Source organism: Lepisma saccharinum, chromosome 25 (genome assembly GCF_977018435.1).
Source record: "Lepisma saccharinum chromosome 25, izLepSacc3.1, whole genome shotgun sequence".
Classification (NCBI taxonomy): Eukaryota; Metazoa; Arthropoda; class Insecta; order Zygentoma; family Lepismatidae; genus Lepisma; species Lepisma saccharinum.
Window position 1 is genome coordinate 16,281,637 of NC_139253.1, and position 14,420 is coordinate 16,296,056.

The following is a 14,420-nucleotide window of genomic DNA, read 5'->3' on the forward strand; positions in this document are numbered from 1 at the left end:
CCAACTGGTAATTTCGAATGATACAGTCTCACACAGTGACCAAGCAGTCTAAGGTATCAGGCTTTAGGGTCAGATTAGCATGCTGGTTTCAGTCTCCTGAGATTACGGCCAGTGTATTGGACCGGTAGCCACCCACCATCCTGAGGAAATTGGAGAGCTATGAATGAGTAGTGTAACCCAGTCATGGAAATCTACAACTGGGGGTTCATTCTACTGACCACATGTCACCACACAACCGGATGGATGATCTCCCACATCTGCTGAGGCATGTGGGAGTGAGGCCAGCAGTCTGCAGGTAGGTAGGTAGGTTGTGCTATGGATTATGTTATCTCACATGGTACAAGTGAAAACTCAGCAATAAACTCCTTGGGTAAGAATCAGTGATGTGCTGTACACTATAAGTTTACTTCTACATGCATTGTCTACACGTACTCTACGTGTAGATGATTACATTTGGTTGTAGTTTACAGAGACTACGTAGACAATCTAAAGTACATTAAAAATAATTTTGAAGTCTTTCATGAAAGGAAGGTGACATTTTCAGCTATTTTGTTCCTAATGAAATGACAAGAATCCTACTTACAACAAAATTTCTCTCTTCCCGAAAGAAAATAAATCTTATGCAAAAAAAAGACAACAGATTGCAGTCGTGAGGCAAAAGTAGTATTTTTCCCACAAAACACAAAAATATTTCTTGTTAAGCTTTTTTCCTAAGTGAGAAATTGTTGAAATTGAAAGGAAGAGTATGAAGGTTTTTCTCACACATTAGCAACCGATACGCAGGATAATTTTGTTTTACTTCTACAGCGCCCTTAGCTAAGTTTTCACCTTTCGTCATGTTGTTTACATAATTACATTATCTACGTGTATAAAATAGTCTATGTATAGAATGTAGACTATCATTGTTTACATGTACACGCACATCACTGGTAAGAATTAACCAGACTAGTGGTTCTAGTTAAATACACCTACAAGCCAGTGCAATCATGCAAAAAAATTTACAGTTGAGTGCAAGGGTGGACATTTCGGCTGTTTCATTGACCATGACTGATTAGAGTTTTACATTTCTCGGTTAACTAAAGCTAAGTACTTCCGAGGCTTAATGATTACTTACTGAGTGTTTCTTGCAGAATGATTTTTCTCTTCCAAAATTTACCATCTACTTCTCCTGCACATGGAGCAAAGGCGTATTACATACCTAATGCTTTCTTGTTAGGTTAGACAGGTCAGGTTTAGGGCCCTTAGTATTAATAAAGCATTCCGTAATGTATTTGTTGTTAGGTTAGGTATGTCAGGTTTAGTACTGAGAATTAAAATAATGTATCTAATGCTTACAACAGCTGATCGCATAATATCTGGTCCTAAGAAAAACCTCCGAGCCTTGCACAAAAATCTGCTGCAACTCCTCGTTTGGGATGACCATACATCAAAAACAACTGCTGGCTGTGAAACGTGGATGCTCGCATGAAACCATAAATATTTCAAATCATAATTTCTCAGGTAAAACTTTTGGTAACAGTAGTAACAGTTCGGTATATCTGAAACACATTTCTTCAATTTTACAGAAGAAACTACTTACGGAAATGAGTTTCTGCAAGCTTTCCAACGTTCGTCGAGGTATTTTCTTTCATCGTGGAATATATTTGACTGGGAAATCATGTATTTTTCAAGAGAAATATCTCACCGATGCACAATTGCCATTTCTTTCGCTACGTGAACAGCATGCTGTGTAAGTTTGATGATGTAAGCCCCTGTCAATGTTTCCAACCCCCCTTTTTTCACTATGCTTGCCTAACCGAACCAAACCTAACCTTATCGGAAATGGTTCGTCGGGCTATCCATCAGCTACCCATGCATAATGTACAATTTTCAGCGGTAACGAACACGATAGTAGATATTTTTCGGTGAAGAGGGTTGGAAACACTGCATACCCACAACATGAGTCAAGACCCACAACATGAGTCAAGATGTGGCCGCCATATTGTGTGTTAAAGAAGCGAAGAAAGGAATAAAAAAATCACTATGTGAAAAATTGGGTTTGTTTTCATGTAAAAAGCATAATGGCACCTTGAACTATGTTCCGCAATACACAATTGGTAAGTACGAACCATGCGAAACACAAAATATCCGATTTTCATGTTTTTCCGATATACCGAACTGGTACCAAACTTTTTAACTGTGCTAATTCGTTTCTCCAAGCTTCGAACTTATTTCCAAAATAGTCTCCAGTAATCTAAATCACTTCCTAATGCTCTTATAAAATTTGCGAAAATTCATTAAATATTTGGAAACGTTACCAACTTGTGAAAAATCATTAAACACTTGAAACCGTTACCGAAGGCATATAACACAGAAGTTATTCCCAAAGTGAAAAAAAAAATGTTTCAAACCTCTGCGACAATTTCTTCCGAGGCTGGACGCATACATATTTCAATAAAGAAAAATGTGACAAGTATGAGCTTGCTAGCTCGGCGTACTAATCATGTGTAATTTGGATGCTTCATGAGATTATACACTATGTTTTTTTCCAGGGATACATTAATTTCATTTCTTATCGGATTTATTACGCGTTAGATCCAAGCAAAAAAGTTATTATAAAAAAATCTACCACAACGGAACGATAATTATCTAAAATTTGTACTTGTTTGACACAAGTGTGCTAAGTGCAAGGAATATTATTTTTCCCTTGAAAGTAATATACATATATATGAAAGATATTTTTCATCTAACAGGTCAATAAATATTGCAATAAAAATAAAATTAAAATTAGAACGAGTTTCACTTACCAAATTTAAAGCAACATTATTTATTCAACCGCGGAGACATTTCATATTTCAGCTATGTCGTGTAGGATGACTACAGCTCCGTTATCAACTTCCTGTGTGTCTTCTTGAACAAATGAAGAACGAAATTCCGAGCGAAGTGTTACTCGAGTGGAAGTGAAAATCGATTCGTTATCAAGTTTTTTCCTTATTTATTGTTAATATTAAGTGTTTTGATAGAAGAAAGTTGCCAATGGTAAGTTGTATTTCACTAAACTGTTATCATATTAGCGAACTTATCAGTGCTTCTACCAAGTATAAATGTTCCAATTCTAAAAATTCTTGACATACCTCAAAAGCAAACTGTTGTTTTTAGTTTTTTCTCTCGAATGCGGAACCAATGCCAAATCCAACTTCAAGGTATGCGATACGCAGTTAAGAAAAAAGAAATACCTATCTAGCGAACAAACTAAAGTGATATTTTGTTCCCACCCTGTACTGATATGTTCAATGGTAAATGCAATATTGTCCGCCTATTGCACTCAAGTGAATGTGCATTCACAGATACTCATTCCTTCACGAAATTGGGTAAACATTTTGACTGGATTTGTAAGACACTGAACTTTCATTCCAAATGAAGGCGTGAATTAAGAGAAGAGATTAGATACTTATAAATATGGGATAGTAAAATCAAATAGGTAAAGTGTTTACTTTTCTGAGAGGTATGTAATAAAAGAAATTCCTTTGGTATTGCATTTCTTGGTAACGATTAGATATAGCGGAAACACATTTCTTGAAATTTACAGGAGAAAAGACGAGAAAGTACTTACGGAATTTAGTTTTTGTGGACTTTCTGAAGCTGGGGAAAGTGTTTTTTCGAATTGTGCAAGTTATTCGGCCTGTAAAGAAGGTATTTTTCGACATTCATGTATCTCCGTTGCACGATAGCTCGTGCCACCATTACCGTCGACTATGTGAATCAAATGTTCTGTGCGTTCGATTACGTAACCCCCTGTCAGTGTAGCAACCACACGGTAAGTTTTACAAGATTACGTGTGAGCGGGATTTTTTTTACCAATTTAATTCTCTATATTTGCTTAACCTAACACTGAACCTAACCTAACCTTCTGTGAATGGTTTGTGGATTAAAAACAATCATTTTTTCGGTTAATAAGTGTTACTGTAACAACCACGCTGTAGTTTTACAAGATAACGTGTGCGAGTTTTTTTTTTTTTTTTCAATTCAATTTTCTGTTTGCCTAACCTAACATTCCATGAATGGTTTGTGGATCAATTTTCGCTTAAAAACCTTTTGTGAATAGTTTGTGCGGCATTTATCGGTTCATAAGTTTGGAAACACTGCATATCAGCTGCCGATAGACAACGTGAGTCAATATTTGGCCGCCAATTAGCAACGACCAATAAATACTTATAATGTTAAAAATAACACTTTTTCATTGAAAAAAAGTAATCCCTAGTTGAAAAATGTTCCGCTATGCATATGAGGTAAGTAGAAATTAAATGTATTTAAAAATAAACCAGTTGTGTGTGTTTCCGCTATATCTAACTAGTACCCATTTCTTAAGTATGCTCAAATGCTGAAGAGTTTTACATTTAAATAAGTTTAAAGAGTAACAAAAATAAATTAAAATATCTAAAGGTCTGGTATATATTCAGAATTCCAGAAGTACTTATTTCCCAATTACTTTAAAATCCGGCATACTCACTAATTTTGGCATCGTAATCACGAATCTGCAGTTAAAAATTGGCAGTCACGTCTACAAATTGCAAAATAAGCTTGTCAATTACCGCTATGCAATATCATGGAAACCATGTTTCTGATATGAAGATGTCTTCCTTTCCGCACAACGGTCTTGCTACCGTAGTCATTAAGAAAATGGCATCTTGTGTAAAGTTGAAAAATATGTTTACCCTACGAACCATTCCCAGTAAGGTTAGGTTAGGCAAGCATAGTAAAAATTAAGGGTAATCGTAAACATAGTTTTGAAACTCTAAATCATTGAAAAAAATAGTTGTTTTCTTCATAAATCAAAGGTGTTTACTCTGTTCACGGACCCACTTTTTTAGACTTATTTCGCAATTTCTAGACGTGATCGCCAAATTTTAACTACAGATTCGTGATTACGAGGTCAAAATTATTGAGTATGCTGAATTGAAAGCAATTTGAGATACTTCCGGTATTCTGTATTTGCTCCAAAGCTTGTATAAATATTTTACAAGCTTTTGTGACGTTAAGTAGCAGTATACTTTGAATGGACAAACGGTTCCACATTCATTGATTGATTTGCATTATTTTACTTCGCTTCTTGGGCCACTTTTGGCTAATTTGCGAAGATGGGGATAAGTGATGATATGATGAAATTGATGATAGGACACTCACAAACATCCAGGCCAGCAACCGAACCCAGGACCCCTGGTCGTCGTAGCCCAATGTGCTAACCACTTTGCCACTGGGGCTGGCAGTTCCACGTAGATTTAAGTTGTGCAAAATATGGTGAGGCCAGAGGTTGCTTAGTTATTTAATGCTAGAGTACTGGCACAGAATGTCAAAGATCCCACGTTTGATTCGTAGTTTAGCACTAGTGTTCGTAACTTCTCTGTAACCTATATTTCCTCTTTGAAGCTAGAGACATTAGAGAATCTAAACAGACTAAACACAAGCATGTGCAATGAAACAGCGATCAGACTACAGTCTTTGACCTAAAGAGGAGAGTTTCAACAGTACATATCTTATAAATGTGCGACACTGCAACATCCTGCCACAGCAAAGCGGTATTAAGTTGCACACGTGTTTACAGGTATAAATTTAAAAGAAAAAATACTAATCCTGATTAAATAAAGCAGTGACATATTCCAAATCAGAATATAACCAACTTCCACTTGAATTTTCTATCACAACGTTTGATGTGCCCATTTCAGAAGAGAATTCTGCATAATACAGTGTCTTTGTATCCAAAGTTCCTGTGTGCAATTGTTTTATAATCTTAAATAGAATAAATAATTCAAATTAGAAATCTTAGGAAATGGAGACCTGAAATGTTCTCTCACACAGAATCCTCAATTATTTTATGAAATTTTCATTACACAAATAAAATGTTGTTCCAAAATGAAACATTAAGAGAAGAGGGGGCCCATGTGAACCATTGACACCCATGGAATGATGAGAGGTTCACAGCCAAAGTGGATTGATTTTAATCAGGTGATTTAAAACTATATCACTGATTGAAATCACTTTAAATAAATAATTTATAGAATAATGTACACTTCTCCAAAAGTTACTTGACCACCCTAAAAGTTTTCTAAGTCCAGAAATTGTTAATTTGGCAACATAGCTCTTGAGAACCAGCAGAGAGTATCCAACTTTACTGCAGGTCCTTCTATTAGGCGAGAAACCCTGTGGTGAAAGATTTATATTCTCTTTAATAATACGAAGTCAGAAACTATAATTGATCAACATATTAATAGAGAAAAATATGAAAAACTCAAGTATGAGTATGCGATTCAGCATATTAAAATTGGAATCAGAGAAACTTTTGTGAGATTGGAAATACTGGACTCGCTTGTGGTACACCTGAAGAAAATCGCTGTCAGGTTTGAACAAAAAAGGGCATAATTATGCATAGTTTATACAAATAAAATATACCACCACCTTGCAAAGTGCTGTGCAATGAGCAAAAATTAATAATTCTCGCAATTTGCAGCAAAAATCTGTTTGTCGCATAGAAAAGTGGTAGCTTGAGCAATCGTCAACACGTTTCAAAGCATTTGCTACAAGCGATGTTGTAGAGTATTGGTAAAGAACTCGCCTCACAAATATCTCTTTCCTAAGAATTAAGGGTCGCGGGTTCAAATCCAAAGCTCTACCTCCCTTTTTTTTTTTGTAAATATGACATCAGATACTTTGAGCATGGAGTTTAGTAATTAACTCTTTGCGGCTCAGGAGTTGGATAAATTTCCCGACCCTTCCGGCGCGGAGAAGGTTTGAATTTTTTTTTTTACATTAACACTTTTAATATCTTTTATTTTGACATAAGAATACATATTTTCATAATATTACTTAAATTCTATTGTAATTGTAATTTTAATTTGAAAAAAACTGGTGGTTATCAGCACTAACCACCATGCAAATGTAACATGTTTTTTTATGCAACATATGTGAATGAAAATTGTGAAATACAAAGGTTTTCTTTACCTAAATTCAACTTCAATTTCGGTGAAAGGTTTGGAAACAGTCTTTATCCTTCCGCTATTCTTTTGGAGAGCAAACCTATATATACACATCCCTCCTGAACTTCTCACCTTCAATTTGATTGTGAATAATAAAAGCATTTGTTAGAGCTGCATCAAGAAAGTGAAAAAATAATCTCAAGTACCATTTCTTACTTTTGCGGTCAATCTGGTAATCATTCTTCAGTTGATCAAAATTATCGACAAAATTCATATTTTCATTGTACTCCTTCACAATCTTTGGGCAGGGCACATCTGAAATAGTACCATCTTTTGCCTTCCTACTGATGGTTATTGTATCATTAGGATTGTGGAAATTAGACAAAAAGTTCACTGCTCGTTTATCCTTCCATCTTATCATTGTTATGCCATAATCGGACTGTTGCCAATCATATTCTCCTCTCTTTAGTTCCTTCTCCCCTTTGAGACTAGGAAGGAACTTCCATGCAGGATTCACTGTCCCACAAGCAAAAATATTTTTGGCTTTTAGAGTTAGCAGGAGCTCATAGCTATTGAAGTAGTTGTCTACAAATATAACATGGTTTTTATCAATAAAATCATGATAGAGACTGAGAACAACTCGGGAAGCCAACCCTATCTCACCTTCCTCGCTTGTTTTCCCAGTATAGATTTCGAACCTGTGGTTATATCCAGACGAGTCACAGAGCATCCATATCTTGAAACCTCTTTTGATTGGCTTATCCCTCATGAATTGTTTCATACTAGATCTTCCTTTGAATTTTACCATCGATTCATCGATGACAAGTTTCTGATAAGCTTTGTAGTTTTGCGCGAAAGAGTGTGCCAGATTGTTCAGAAATGGTCGGAGTTTATATAATCTATCAAATTGTGGATCACGACGCTCTGGTTGAACAGCATCGTTGTTGAAATGTATGTGACCCAACAGCCAAGCAAACCTTTTTACACTCATTAGTTTTGAAATATAATAGTCATGCCAGTCTGGTTTCGATGACCAATAATCTCTAACTTGACATTCGTTTGAGACCCATAAAAATGTTCATTCCTATAAATACTCGAATTTCATCCATGTCTGTCGGTTGGAAGGGCTTACCTTGTTGTGTAGCATATAAGTTCGTGTGACACACAATATAATTGAGCAGCTCATCATTGAAAAAGAGTGAAAAAATTGCAAGAGGGCTCTTATCTTGCAGTTCCTTCACAGCATCAGTCGGTCCCCCCCTACTTGAAAAATGTGGCACTGGAGTTGTTTGATGAGATGTCTGATCCCAGACTGGTGACCTTGTTACATGAACCAATGGCACAATAGGAGTACCCACTGTGACCTCACTGGAACCATCCTGTTGTCTGACGCTCACTGAATGCACTAACACAACCTGTGGCACTTTGTGTTGATGTCAAAGGTCCTTCGTTAGTAGGAATATTACACCCAAGAAATTCATCTTCAGAGGACGTTTCTGCAATGCACATTCCTTCTGCACTCATTTCTGGGTGAAAAGTGGGATCTGTATCTGAATCATCACTACTGAAGTCCAAATTTGAGCCTGAGGGTATGTCCTCAGCATTAAAAAAGTCTCGAATATCCTGATCAGTCAGCCTCTCCATGATTCTAGGAAATATGTAAACTTTACACAGAGTTCCGTAAGCAACCAAATCTGCACGGTGGTCAGCAACACTAACCACCTACGTATGAAGAGTTCCTTTGTGAACGACCGCACATAAACCTCCACTTCTTGGCACAGACGTAGCAACGGTAATGGGGAAATATAAAAGCACAGTGGATTCGGCTGAAAACTAAAAAGAACTACCATTACAACAATTAGTCATTAACAATCACTGTTTACAACAACATTCAACAAAAGCGGCACCATAAAGGAGACTGGAGTAAACATAAGAAATAACAATCCCCAAAATCTCATTTCAGACAAAAGGCGATACACCTAAAAGCGAAACATTCGAGTTAAAATACCGCACAAAACAAAAATTTGCATTTCAAGTGGTGGTCAGTGACACTAACCACAGAGCCGAAAAGGACAATCTTGAGGTGGTTACCATTGGTAACCACTGCACCGCAAAGAGTTAAGTTCAAGGATTTTGTTTCACAATGTTTGCAAAAAATAATTTGGTGTTGAAATCTACGAATATTTCCAGCAGCTCAATGTATTTGTTTATTCTTTCTGACACTAACATTCATAAATTTGGATCGAAAAATACCTAAATTGTTGTCGTATTCCAACAGATAGTATTTGGTCAAACAAGGGATGTGCTGACTATGGCTCGGAAGTTGAAGAATCATCTTTTCTGAAGCCTACAAAACAATGCTAAACTGAATATAAGTACTTTTAACACCCTCACCTCCTGCAAAACACAGGGGTTTACTGCAGTTTGCGTCCCTAACACATACACACACACAGTCTGTGCATATTGAAGAGCAGATCTAATTGTGCAAGGAAACTGCAGTCGAAAGTGTTTTCAGGTAACAAATGAAGCCATCTCAGCAGAAGGTTATTCTCTTGACCAGGGACTGAACGAGATATCACAACCAGCTTTGATGCCCCATTCTCAGGCAAACAGCAGCTGCTATTGGCATGCAGGGAGTAGAATGAAAGGCTCAAGTTCCAATTGCTTAATTCCAAATTTATAATGGTGCACAGACATTTTTACATGGTTCGAATTCTAATCATGTCCACTGACACATACTTCAGTGTCTTAGCAACTAGTTCCTGCATATTGTCTGGAGAACTGTTTTTCCCTTCCGTGTACTCCTAATGATTTTTTGCGAGCAGTCATTTGTTTAACTGTTGTCTCGGCTACAGACTGCTGCTGCCATCTACTTCACATACATGGGGTGTGAAAAGGTAATTGCTGAATGCTTTAATTAGGTTAGGAAGGTCAGGTTTAGGGCGCTTAACATGAATAAAATATCCCTAATGCCTTTTGTTGTTGGGTGATACTAAATGCTTTAGTTATATCTGACGTTGAGCACAAGATGGCCTTTGAGACACATGCAAATCTGCAAGAACTCTTGCCAGAGTCGGCCGGAAACCAAGAATGCCTGCTTTCGCAAGCCACATTTCAAATCATAATTTCTCTAACTGTGCTAGAAGCTTCGAACTAGTCACACGATTGTTCCCAGTATTCTAAAACACTTCTTAATACTCCTATAAAACTAGCAAAAAAATCATTCAACTTTCGGAACCATTACTGAATGGAATTATCAACAAGGTAAACTTTGTACATTCACAGTTGAGCCAGGCTTACATTACCCCAGGTACATGGACGTCCGCAGGATTTTTTCCAGGGAGGGGCAAACGAAGGCAAATTTTCCTCAAAAATAGTGTTGTTCCCTAAAAAACATTGCTTAAATTTGAATTTATGGTGTTTATGCAATAAATAACACATATTATTGTGGCTAAAATGAAATTATATGTATGAAATACATATTTTTTAGTTGACTTTCATTTTCCAGGGGGGACCACGGCCCCCCCCTTGCCCCCCTTCCGGACGCCCATGCCCAGGTAAGTTGGTTTGTGGACTCAAGTTGCACTCATAGAACTTTGGACAGGGAATAATAAAAATAATGTATAAAAAATGAGAATATTCCAGGATTTCAATGAAAGCCTCACTAATTCCGTAAATAAAAGTGAATTCTATAGTGTTAAATGTAGTTGAGATATTGTTTAATACAGCAAGACGACATAGGGTTGATCGAACACCTATGTCTGCAACCTTCCTTAGCTCATCTGTAGTAAGTCAGATCAGGGAATATTAACATTTTTCTTGTATAGAATTTTGTTCAGAGAAGTTTACTTGTAAAATGCATGACTTAAGCACAGATAGGCTAATCCGGACTATTTAGATTTAAGAGAAATTTACATGGAAAGAAAGATGCAGTATGCACTCTACTCTCAATTTATGCAGAATTTTCCACTTTTTTACTGCAAAGGAAGGGCAGACACCTGGCCTAAATATCTTGGCAAATTGTGTTTCTGTGGTATACACATTACACAACACATCGAAATAGTTGAACTAATTTTCAGGTTCAGTCTGTTCTATTTTTCTAGGTTTGACAGTATATTGTCTAGTCAAGTTCAAAGATATGTGACTCTGGGTTCAGAGTTTGAATCCCAGCACTCACCCCCATCTTTGCAATTAGCCAAAAGTGGCAGAAAAGAGAAGTGAAATAAACCGAATCAATAAATAAGTGAACACAAATTGTCCATTATTTGCAATCACTTTATTTTTACGTCTCGTGGGCTTACACTGAGTGAATTTTGCACTAGTGATGCTACACAGGGTTATTCCGGGCTTTGATTTGTACTGAACAAAGTGGGTGGACATGGTGGACTGTTTGAGTACATACATCTTTGAATTCGACCTTTTGTCTTGTAGGTTTCATGGCGTTAGCGTTGGAGCGAGTTAAGAATATATAGAATGTCTCCAATTTCATTAATATTTGGTATAACTAAATTTGGCCTTCTAATCACGAATCTGTTGTCAAAATGCGGGGGTCACGTCTGGAAATCGTGAAAAAATATGACGTAAGTTGAATTTTTTTTTCAAACCTGTATCGCATTGTTTTACGAACAAAATTTTAGCTATGCTTGCCTAACCTAACCTTACCGGAAATGGTTCTTGGGGCTATCTGTGAATGGTTTGTGGGGCTACCAGTGCATAATGTACAATTTCCAGACGTGACCCCCGTATTTTAACAACAGATTCGTGATTAGAAGGCCAAAATTAGTTACTATACCAAATATTAACGAAATTTGAGACATTCTCTATATTCTTAATTCTTACCTTAGCTTTTCATTGTGTATGTGAACCTATTTTATTAGTCTCACTAAAAAAATAAGAAAAAACAAACTTCAGGGGCGTTGGACAAACCACAGGCAAGGTAAAGGCATTGCCTTGCTTGTGATTTGTTGGAACTAGCAATAATTACGCATTAATGAAAATAGAAATTTACTTTTGGAGATAGAAAAAAAAGCGCGATTTCCCACGATTTAAACTCTTTTTCACTCCCTGTCACTGGCATTCAAAGGGGGCTACAGCCAGTCCTGAAATTTTGAGAACCAAAATGTTCAAATGAAAGCAGTGAAAAATTCAGGAAAAGTCGAATTTGTAATGCAAACTCCCCTGAAAAGGACCCCCGATAAAACACTTTAAAACGAACGTTAAGAAGGTAATGACGAAATATTTTATAGTCTATTCCACCCCTATCTAGAACACAGCTTATGTAATATCCACTTTTACAATTTCAGTACACTAGTGCTCCTCATGTATTCTTTTACACGGTTATCATCTTTTCATTACCACAATAGCGAGCGATATGGACAAAAATTGAATGAAACCTTAGTTATCCGAATTCGTTTCTTCATTAGACATCCTCCATCTCGGTAAATACAATTTCCACTTACTCATTCTTCGACAAGAAATTAAGTCATCCAAAAAATTAAACGTGGACTAACGAACAAATGAATTATTGAAAAGAGATACTACTGAATTAGATGTTTTATATTCTTTATGGTCCAAATCCAGGGTCAGATCATACGTTGATTTAAAACTAAATTACATGTACTTACAAGTTTTTCGTTGAAGCCAAGTCGCATGCTTCCAGCCATTTCTCCTTCTAGAATCGTCGCGGAGAAACCATACTTCTCCCTCGCCTTGGTTTTGCATTTTCTCCAACAAGAAACATAATACTTACATACCATTTGCTTCTGCTTGCACAATAATCATACGAACTGCACAACACAATCGAAACTCCTCTGACAGGTTTCAATTTGCCCTCCAACGACGGAGCAGTTCCAACGCGGCCGCGTTCGTGCACCTACACTTGTGCTGTTGCTGACGTAATGGCATGTGAGATTCAAGAGAGACACGCCCCCTTCAGGCACCGACAGCTTATGGACACACTCGGAAGTCATCTGCTTTTCATGACTTGAAGACGATGCTATACATATAATGGTAATATTTTAACATTGTTTTTCTTTTGCACATATTCGTGGGTTATTGTATTTTTTTAGTAGTTTTACAGGTTTTATTGCATTTATATCATACGTCAGGTTTGTGCATCTTGACGATCGGTGACAGGCGCGTACGTAGAAATATATTTCGGGAGGGGTCCTCCTATGTTAACTAAGTTTCTGACATGTAAAGTAAATAAAAGTAAAGTGCTGCTCACCCGTGCTTTGCACCACGCCATGAAGGCGTATAGGGAGTGTGGAGTTGGGGCCCCACACTTTCTTGATCACTGTCGAAGGTGGGGGTGATGTGATCAGCACCACACCCCTAGTCGCCTTTACCCTCCAGAGTTTCCTCCAGGTACCCCTGTATAGGACGCTGGCTGGACACCGGAGCCGCTTGAACAGGTGGAAAAAATCTCCCACTTGCGATCGAGGCCGGGTCTCTCACTTGGTAGTCAGACGCCCTAACGACTAAGCTACCGCTTATTATAATAATACTTTTATGTTATTGTTAATTTAGATTATTTCCCTTCGTTTTTCTGCCACTATTGGCTGATCGCGAAGATGAGGATGAGTGACGATATGATGGAACTGGTGAAGAGACACTCACGAAGAACAACCATGCCAAATACGGGATTTGCACCCGGAACCCTTAGCGTATTAGTGCTCTCTGTGTTAATCACTCCGCCACGAAGATCGGCAATATTATTATTATTATTATTATTATTATTATTATTACATAAATGTGCAACAAGATGGTGTAATAGATATCACAGCACGTATTTATATCTACTTTATTTTATATTTGTGTGAAAATATATTTTCTATCAAGAAAATTGTTGCCATAATATTAAAACGGAATATTTATAAATAGCGAATAAGTTGTTAGTTTGAGCTGATGAAAGGTATGGTCCCTGTTTGATATGTTATTATTATGATGCATTATTTTCGTAGATTCTGTAGGGCCTCCCCGATGGCGCAGTGGTAGCGTCGTCACCTTGTAATGAAAGGGTCCCGGGTTCGAAGCCCGGTGGAGGCACATAGTGGTTCGGATTCCACTTTAAACTGTAGGTCCAGTCCCGATTAGCCTTACTGTGCATAAAGTGATCAATCAGTCGTAGATTCTGTAATAAATAACTGATACAAATCAGTTTAATCGTCATCATGTAAGTTCGGCGGAAATAAGTGAACTCCATAATATACGGCAAATAGAAAAATAGGTATTTTTGGCTTATTTAATTTTTCTAGGGGAAACTGTTTCGGAGAGAGATCCGGAATCCCTTTCCCCCTCTGAATACATGTTTGGTCGTTACGTGCATTTCAGTGTCCCAAAATTCCATTCCTTAAAACAACGCAGAATATAGAATAAAAAGCAATCAAAATAGCAATGGACAACTTAACTTGCCTGCTATTATATTTGTCGTTGACTGCACGCTTATACTTAATCCCCCACCCCTCCTTT

At 37.2% G+C, this 14,420-nt stretch overlaps 2 protein-coding genes across 7 annotated transcripts in view; one reads left to right on the top strand and one right to left on the bottom strand.

Annotated features, from left to right (window-relative positions):
- The window catches only part of LOC145978542 (serologically defined colon cancer antigen 8), a 93,313-nt gene that overhangs the window by 76,061 nt on the left and 2,832 nt on the right, over positions 1-14,420 (bottom strand). Inside the window, exon 1 of one of the 6 annotated variants that reach the window (XM_083111211.1) lies at positions 12,700-12,833. The exons of 4 other annotated variants lie outside the window; for them this stretch is intronic. In XM_083111211.1, the coding sequence (XP_082967337.1) occupies positions 12,700-12,731 (32 nt within the window). In that variant the 5' untranslated portion in view covers positions 12,732-12,833. Of the gene's footprint in view, positions 1-2,786; positions 2,876-12,699; positions 12,834-14,420 lie in introns of those variants that run through there. One more of the 6 variants, XM_083111212.1, reaches the window with a different exon arrangement.
- Positions 2,886-14,420, top strand: part of LOC145978541 (uncharacterized) — a 250,254-nt gene continuing 238,719 nt past the window's right edge. The window contains exon 1 of the mRNA XM_083111205.1: positions 2,886-3,018. The gene's annotated coding sequence lies outside the window, so the exon portion shown is untranslated. The remainder of the gene's footprint in view (positions 3,019-14,420) is intronic.